The sequence below is a fragment of the Megascapheus bottae genome, chromosome 9, assembly GCF_031878675.1.
Source record: "Megascapheus bottae isolate mThoBot1 chromosome 9, mThoBot2.hap1, whole genome shotgun sequence".
Classification (NCBI taxonomy): Eukaryota; Metazoa; Chordata; class Mammalia; order Rodentia; family Geomyidae; genus Megascapheus; species Megascapheus bottae.
In genome coordinates this window covers 14,863,048-14,871,854 of record NC_143517.1, presented here as the reverse complement: position 1 = coordinate 14,871,854, position 8,807 = coordinate 14,863,048, and the positions used below count along the sequence as shown (strand labels likewise).

The 8,807-nt window shown below is 50.6% G+C and overlaps 1 protein-coding gene across 1 annotated transcript; it reads right to left on the bottom strand.

Annotated features, from left to right (window-relative positions):
• Window positions 1-515: 515 nt before the first annotated feature.
• On the bottom strand, window positions 516-3,729 carry Bhlhe22 (basic helix-loop-helix family member e22). The gene has a single exon (XM_090338881.1). It carries the CDS (start codon window positions 3,645-3,647, stop codon window positions 2,523-2,525), a length of 1,125 nt encoding a protein of 374 aa, XP_090195007.1. The 5' UTR covers window positions 3,648-3,729; the 3' UTR covers window positions 516-2,522.
• Window positions 3,730-8,807: the final 5,078 nt, after the last annotated feature.

Here is an 8,807-nt window from a genome sequence, read left to right as displayed (position 1 = left end):
CTTTATAAGCTGAAGCTATACAGACAAAAGTGCATTTAGCCTACTGGGCACAGAGGAAACAGTATACTTTCTTTACCAACATCACCAATTTTATGCCCACCTCCAAAACCCCTACTGCAGCACAAAGCACAACTACAGCTCTGGGCAATATAGATCTTCAAGTGAAAGCATATACATCATTGTGACAGAACCCTGCCCAACCTAATCCAAACATCTAAAAACCTTCAATAAGTGCCAGAAACTTCTATAAACATTATTTAAACTCCTGTAATTGAACTTAGTTGACTGTTTCATCACAAAACAATAAATTTAATTTACTAAGAATGCAAGTCTGTGAAGTAAGAAACTTCACCCACTTTGGCAGCCCCTGGAAAAATTAATCTAAATCACACAAGTGGAAAAGAACTCCAGAGACAGCAAGGCCTTCTAAGGCCATGACAGAGCTGGGAGCACTGGACTCTTGCATCCTACCACTGATCCCTGTCACCTCTCCTTCCATGGCCTGCTTCAGCTGTAGACCTTTTAACAAGTAATCAAGTAAATCAGAACTACTCCTGCCTGATATGCATGCCTGACATACCTTCTCTGAAACTCCTTTCTTTTTGGTTACCTTTCAACAAAGAGTAACAAAAAAGAGGTGATTGCTCTTTCCACAAAGCACAGCATAATAAAAATGTTTGATCAAAATATTTTAATAAAGATTCTTTCTGACATAGATACACATACAAATGGTCATACATAACTGTCATTATCTGATTGGACTATTTAATATATATGTATATATCATTCTTTTCACATCCGAAACCCACGAATAGATCCATCACAACTCCCAACTCACCAACCAACCTGACAAACTGAATTTGTATTATCTGCAAGGAGTGAAAAGTAGCAGGATTTCATTTTTTTAAAGGTTTTCTTGATTTTTTTTTAATAGGATGGAAAGGCAGACAAACAGCCATGCAAACTAAAACTGAAAGCTCACTTTGGGTAAACAGCTTCTTGCTCTTCCTTAGTTTTATTTTACTTCTTTTTTTAATTTTTTTTCTAGAAAAATAACAAAGAATTTCACACCATAAGCAAATCAAACCAGTTTTTTAACTTAAATAATTCTCCACAGTTAAAATAACTTATATATGTACATATATATTAAAAGCAATTAAATTAGACCTTTACAAATGCACAGCACAGCCTGGAAAAAAATATTTGCTTAGCTCATTCTTACTGAGGATCTATTGCTGTGATGTTTTTACACTTTTGGAATGCAAAGAAGTCCCTTTTCAAAATAGAGATCAATTTCCTTCATCAATTAAGAATACACCTTTCCTGTAATTTTTGGACTGAAGCAATTTATTAAAGCTCAATTTCAATACAGGGATAATGCAACTGAAAATATCCAGGTGATCTTTCAGAAACCTAAGCAGCTCAGATACATCAATATTTGTCTTCATATTTGTTGGTAAATAAACCTTTAAACACTTGGCACGCAATATAAGTTAATCTATAAAACAGAATTTTAGAGGCATTTGAAAAAAATCTGCACATAAGACCCATGACCTTAACACATGATAAATACTGTTGATGCGGAAAGATCATAGAAGAATAACAAATAAATACCATGAATCGTTCATACATCATTGCAGAGTATAAAGTAACAAGGTGCACATAAATATATCTAAATGCAATTCTCTCAGCCACAGTCAGTTGTTTTTATATCACTCTTGCCAAAACTTGGAGCGTCTTCACAGGAATAAAGTTCAGAGACAATAAAAAATATGAGTCTCATAGCGACATGTCTCTCTGTGCGTCCTCCTCCCCACCCACCCCAGCTTAAATAAGTCTACATTTCAAGTTTTCTTTTTCCTCCTGGCTCAGAATTAAAATTCATTTTTTTCAAGTGCCCTTTCTGATTTGTCTGAATGAGTATCCTGTTTTCCCCCTGCCTCCCAATCCCAGACTCCCGGTCCCCTCGGACACTGGGGGTCAGTACTTAGCCATTCAGTACTCCCCACACTTAATCACTAGCAGTACAGTACTTCTGTAACTTTTTTTTTTCACCTTGATGGAAGACTTTTGCTTCCTGGTGGTCTAGGCCGCCGCCACCAAAGTTGTCGCATGGTTGAGAACAACCACCACCACCAATCACCACAAAAAAAAAAGAAAGAAAGAAAAAGAAAAGAAAGAAAGAAAGAAAGAAAGAAAGAAAGAAAGAAAAGACATCCGTGCTCCATCCCGAACTCTTGACTCCTTCCCTCCTCCCCCGCTCTCCCCACCCCAAAAGGACCGAGGTGCTGGGGGCGTCGCGGCTTAAAAGTCCAATTTATCACAGATACTTTTCAGTTCTTGCCTCTGCTTTGTTTGTCCTGCAAGTGTTTCAACAACAACAACGACGACGACAACAACAATAACTAAGAGGGGAGGGGGCCAAAATAAAGGATGGGAAGCAGCTTGTCGCTTTCCTCTAGCTTTTGGGATGTTGGGTGGTAGTGTGTGTGCGTGTGTGTGTGTGTGAGTCTCGGGTGTGTTTAAGGCTTCTCCGTGCACTGTTTGCAGAGGCTGGAGGAGACGCTGTTGAATAGCGCGCACTTCTCCGGGCAGGAGGCGGCCGGGGGCAGCCCGGCGCTGAACGGATAGCCGGCAGCCTGCTCGTAGGCGCCGAGCGCCGGGTGCAGGGCAGCGGCCGCCGCGGCTGCGGCCGCGGAGCTGGGCAGGGAGGCGGCCGAGATGGCCTGGCCCTGGTTGAGATAGGCGACCAGGCGCCGCATCTCCTCCAGGGCCTGCGCCTGCATGAGGATGTAGTTCTTGGCGAGCAGCAGCGTGGCGATCTTGGAGAGCTTCCGCACCGAGGGGCTGTGCGCATAGGGGATGACGGCGCGCAGCTCGTCCAGCGCGTCGTTCAGGTCGTGCATCCGCCGGCGCTCCCGGGCGTTGATGTTCAGCCGCAGCGCCTTTTGCTCTTTAGATTTCTTACTGCCACCGCCGCTGCCTCCTCCTCCTCCTCCTCCGCCGCCGCCGACCCCGCCGCCCGGGCCCCCCGGGGGGACGCCGGCGCCTCCGTGCAGGTGGGCGTTGGAGCAGCCCTCGGCCGCCTTGCCCCCGACGCCTCCCGCGCCCGGGGAAGCCCGCGGGTCGGCGCCTCCCGCCCGCAGCACCAGCTCGCTGCGGCCGTCGCTGTCGTCGTCGGGGCTCTGCTCGCCGCCGCTGCTCTCGGCCACCCCGGAGCCTCGGCCCGCACCCTCGCCGTATTTGAGGCACAGGGCGGCCCCGGCTGGCAGGCTGCTGAGGCTCGGGTCACCCCCGGCGCCAGCGGAGCCCACGAGCAGCCCGGGGACACTCACCCCGCCGCCGCCGCCGCCCGCGCCCCCGCCGCCGCCGCCGCCGCCGCCTCCGCCTCCACCTCCACCTCCAGGCGGCGGCAGCAGCAGCCCGGCCCCCTCGGGGTCAGCGGGATCGAAGCAGCCCAGGGGCGACGACGACGACGAGGACGTCGGCCGCTCCCGGGGCGGCGGGGCAAGGGACAGGTCCATGCCCGGGGGCGTGGAGCGGAAAGCCGCCTCCAAGCGCTTGGCCGCGGCGGCTCCCAGGCTCTTGTGCAGGAAGAGGTCGTCTTCGCTCGCCGTGGGCGCGCCGAGGTGCAGCCCGCGCTCCATGGTCCGGGGCCGGCCGGCGTGCGCAGCTCGGTCGGGGAGGGGTGGGGTGGGGTGGGGGCGCTCCGGGAGTCAGGCGGTCCGGGAGACGCGCGCGCGAGCAGGGCTCGGGAGCGGGTGCGCGGCTGGGTCCCGGGGCTGCCGGGGACAGCCTTGTCCCCTTCTTTCTTTTTCTTTTTCGCCTTCCCCCGCGCTCGCCGCCTCCTCCTCTTCTTCTTCTTCGTCTCCAGCCGATGGTGCCGGCTGCTGGGGTTCACCATGGGCCGCGGCCCCGCATGGTGGGAGGGTGGGCGCGCCGGGAGTGGAGCCGCCGCCGCCGCCGGTGCCGCCTCCCGAGCCGCCGCCGCCGCCGCTCCGGGCCCCGCCGCTCCGGGCCCCGCCGCGCGCCTCCGCTCCGCACCGTTTAGCTCGCTCCCATTCACCTTCAAGAGATTTCCGGAGCCATCCAGCAGCCGCCGCCGCCGCCGCCGCTGACGGGGGAGTCTTTTACATCATTATCTCTGAATAGGTTATTATGAAGAAGACTTGCCTGTTGGGATAGCGCTTTCTACCCAATCAGGTTAACGTTTTAATTAATAGGATTAAAACGGTAACAAACAATCGCAGGCGCTATCTGGCCGCGAGTCTGAATAGTTTCATCTCCCAGGTCTGGAGACAGGCAGCCGCTAGCGCTTTATAAAAGGCGCCTGCTCCATTATTCCGCCTGCCATCTGTATACACAGCTTAGCGCATATGTTTGCAAGGCACTGGGTCCTGTTAGTAACCCAACAACTGCCTTTAGCTTGACATGTGTGGCGACTTTCACTCATCAATGAGCACACTAAAAGCCCTACTTAGAGCCGAGGATGTTCTTTGCTCCTTCAGCAAATTGGAGACCGGCGGCGGAGCCTGGGAGTCCGTAGAAAAGCAGACGTCCCCACCCACCGCACCCCAGCCCCCACTCCCCGTCCCTCACCACTGCTGTCTCCGTTGGTGCTAAATTACCCTTCCGGACGAGCATTTATACCCCCCACCCCTCCAGACTCGTAGGAAGGCTAGGTTCTGGGTTTGGAGAGGGGACTGTGGAGGGGGGGTGTAGGGGGACAGGGGTGTCCCAGCTGGCTTGCCCCCACGTTTACTCCAGAGTTGGTTTTTTTTTTTTTTTTTTTGTTTTTTTTTTTTTTTAAAGCTGGTATGTGAGCAAAGCAATTCGCTCCCCGTCCCCACCCCCTCCCATCCCTGCCGGGTTTCCACAGTCTTCCACTGTCCTATCAGGCTGAGAAAACTGAAATTAAAAAAGAAAGAAAGAAAGAAATGAAATGAAATGAAAGGTGAACTGAAGAGCAAGTTGCTTATGCAGCATATTTGATTTGAAATAAAAGAAAAAGAGAAAAGAAATGGGATAGGGCCATCCTTTCCCCGCCCCCCCCAACCCTCCATGGTTTCCCAACTATATGATTGTGAGACCACCGATTCCTGAACAGGAAGAAACTCGTATCTCAAACTTTCCTACAGATTCAGTTGATTCGAGGAAGAGCCAACACTAAAAGTCTAAGTCGAGGGTATTTGTTCATAATTATTTAGCCAGAAACCAAACCACCTCTGATAAGAGGACGGTTAGGGACATCTGGACCTGCCTGGGTTTCTTTTCTCTTGGAGGATTAGTTAAAGGGAGAGAGCTATGGAAGCCAGTGTGCCTCTCCGGATGGAAAACTGCCCGCGTGGCTCTGGGTCTCTGAGAGCACATGGCATTTAGCAGCTCGGTTCCATCCTCACGACAAAAATAAAAACAATATTTCTCAACACCTCCAAACATTCTTCTGTGGCAGAATTACTGAATGCTGTGCAGTTTGGTTGAGGTTTCTCTGGTTTCATTAAAAACCTTTTAATTGTGGCTTTCAGACTTGGCCCCAGGTGTTGGACTCTTTTCATTACATTTTGCTCTAATGTGATGAAATTCTAATTCTCTCCTTACCATATGGTTAAATTTCCCCACTGAGAATTAGTTGAAAAAGGAGAAATAATCTATTAATCTCTGTAATAGATTCACAAATGAGGTTCACCACAGAACCTGTTTTTGAATGGTAATATCGGAACAGTTGGGCGCCTTATTTCATAAAGGAAGGGTGAAGGCTGTCTCAAAATGTCTGCATCTTCACCTGGAAAGCTTGAAAAGGGACCTCGAGCTATCTCTCCAAAACTAATTGCCTGAGAGCCAATCTCCAGGGGGCACGAAAAAACAAACAAAAAAACAGCCATCAACAACTATGCATTCGTTCACTGCCCAAGCTCCTTTGGCTCTGTTAGAACTCAAAGATTGAGCAAGAGGGCTGGAGAAGGCTCTGTGGCCAGAGACCCAGGCCTGCATTGGAAGGCTGGGTCCTGCCCTGAAGTCTCCTAAGGACCCAAAGGCTTGCAGGTGGCCCCTCACTTCCAATTTGCTCCTTCTTTTGCACCCCCCCCCCCCGGGTTCCAGCAGCTGTTAATCTCTCCCTTTGTGAAGATAAGGACACTAGTGCTATGATTACTTTTTTTTAAAATCCAGTTTAGCAGCTTTGTTTTTCCCTGCGATCATACTTAAGGCAGGGTTTTCTATTCGATAGATATAACTTGGTTTGGTGGGCCTTTGGATATTAATCTACCCAACCCTCTGCTACTTATGAGGATAGCCCGGTCATGGCTCTGGGCGGGGTAACTCAACCTGTCCTAATGTCTGATTCATTCTCCATGTAGCCTCTCTACTGTGGTTTGAAACTTTCTTTAGGTCCCTACAGTGGGCAACTTGAAGGGGCAGATCTATTACTCCCGGGCCTGAAAGGTGGACAGGTTTGGCAACTGGTGGCACGAGTGGGGCACAGCGTGCCCTGCCCAGGAAAGTCACAGACCTAGAGTTTCCTCAGCAAGCTGGTAATTCTGCTCCCCGTCCCCCCCCCCCCCGAACATCTTGGCGCACGCACGTCTTCTGACCCCTCTGCCCTCCATCCTTCTGAACATCTGGAATAAACTTGCTCAACTTTATGTCTCTGAGCAAGATGCAAAAACCCCTCTTTCTTTTTCGACTCAGTAAAATCCCCTCAGTCTTCCCGGAGGAAGTGGCTGCTTTAATAGACGCTGGAAACTTTGCTTTGGGAAATGGTCGGAGAATTTATAGAAGCTCTAAACGCCGTCCTTCTAACCACGTCGGGGAATGGTCTTTGAGGTTTATGCACTCATAAACTTTTGCTGATTGCTTCGGGGAAGTTGTCAGGCACTTAACACTGCATTTATCTTATAGGGCAATGAAAACACATCTGCCCGACGTCTCGTTACCTGCTTTAATCATCTCCCACCCTAAGACACGGGGGCTTCCGTGCCTTCCCGGCACTTGTGCAGAACCCAGCAGTCTGGTTTCCTGCATGGTTGAGGGGTGATCGGACTGAGTGGCTCACATCCCCTCCGCCCCAGACCCGCGGGAGCTGGGGGAGACGTGCGCTTGAACTTTGTTCTGCCCGGTCGGGGAAGCGTCTGAGTTGGACCAGGCCACCTTCAGAGTATTCTCACCGCAGGAGCTGGGGCGGTAGACGAGCACACCGGGGTCCTGCCCAAAGATGACCCTTTGAGAAGCCGCCGTGAGAAGGGAAGTCGGGATTCCGCAGTGCTGGGAGTTACAGCTTTCTCCTTAGACCCCAGGGTGGGGAGGGAGAGGCCCGGGCCACGAAAGGGGAATCGATGGCCCCTGGCCCCGCAAAGCTAGGTGTTTTCTTTCCCGAAGGGAGGGGTTTTAGCCGAGGGTTGGAGGAGCTTGTGCAGGTACACACAGGCAGGGGCGCGTGGCGTCCAGGGGAGCGTGGGTTTGTTTTGGCTGCGAGGCACACTCCTAGAACTCTGGAAGGTTTCTAAACCATTGGGCTACGACACCGCACTGGAATAGAGGATGTGACTGTAAAGTCAATTTTAGGTCATCATTTTCTTAGCGAACGCCCTCATAGGTGCTGGGAATTTGAAATAAGAGCCCAAAGAGGATCAGAACGGAACACGATGTACCTTTCAACTGGGAAGCTGGGAGTTTTCTCCCTTGATACGAATATAACTGTCATCCACGGTTGTGTGTTGCTTAGTTTAGATTAAACAGGCGATACTTGGATTTGGGATCTCTCTTGTGTTTTCTCTCCGAAGGAGAAGTGTGTCCTCGGATTTCCAGATATCTATTGTAGAGTGTTGCTTTTTAAAGCGATAGAAACAAAGTTTGCCCAACATAACATCAACTTTAGTTTGGGAGCTGACCTGAGAGTAGGGATTCTGCAGGCTGGAAGAGTCCAGCCCGGAAGGTCTCGTCTAGAGAGGAGAGAGGAGAGAGGAGACCCCACGGGAAACTCTGAGAACTCTGAGTGTGCACAGAGCCATCTCTGAGGATGCGCTTGAGGAACACGAGGCGAGAAGCAGGGCGCAGCCCCCCCCAGCCCCCCACCCCGGCCTTGGCTCTGCTGTTTCTCCGGCAATCCCTTTGACCTTGAAGTTGCATTTGCCTCGCCCACTCTGCCCTCTCTGGGGGACCACGGAGTCCGCCTAAAAGTCTGTGTAGCCGAGACTACTCAGTGTAAGATTCATGGTTAGATAAAGCAAGGATTTGCTTGGCGACCCAGAGACTCACGTTCATATCCCACCCCCCTCCCCGCAAGGCTCTTGGGTGTCATTTTGCCCTGGATTTCATCTCACTCTCTCCAAAGCTCTCTGGGAAGGGGAGGTTCAGATTCCACGTGTGTCTGGGGACAAAGTGGGGGCTACCCATGTAAAGAATGTGAAGACCAGAGACTAGCCAACTCGAACATACTTGGCAGTGTCCCAGCCCTCCACGCCCCAATCCAAGAATTCAAGTCTTGTCATTACCCCTACATGCTTGGCAATTGATCCCTGAGACCTCCGAACCCGAACCCGATACAAAGCTTTTCATGAAAGTCCTGTTTTTCCTTAACTCATTTAAAAGCAAAATAAAAGGAGGTTGGTTGTCGCTCCTGTTTGGGGGACAAAAAGTAGCCCAAGTTTGAATAGTCAGTAAAGAGAAGCCCCCAGCACTGAGAAGTAGTTACTTTTCTTTTAATTTTTTTAAAATATCCTATTCAAAACAACTCTAGGAGCAACGCATACAAACTGGGAAGGGCTCACCTGTCTCCGGCTGGGATAGTTCCCCATTTTGGTGACATTTAA

Excerpts from the sequence above, each read along its gene's own strand:
- Bhlhe22 (XM_090338881.1), bottom strand. The coding sequence starts at position 3,647 with ATGGAGCGCGGGCTGCACCTCGGCGCGCCCACGGCGAGCGAAGACGAC.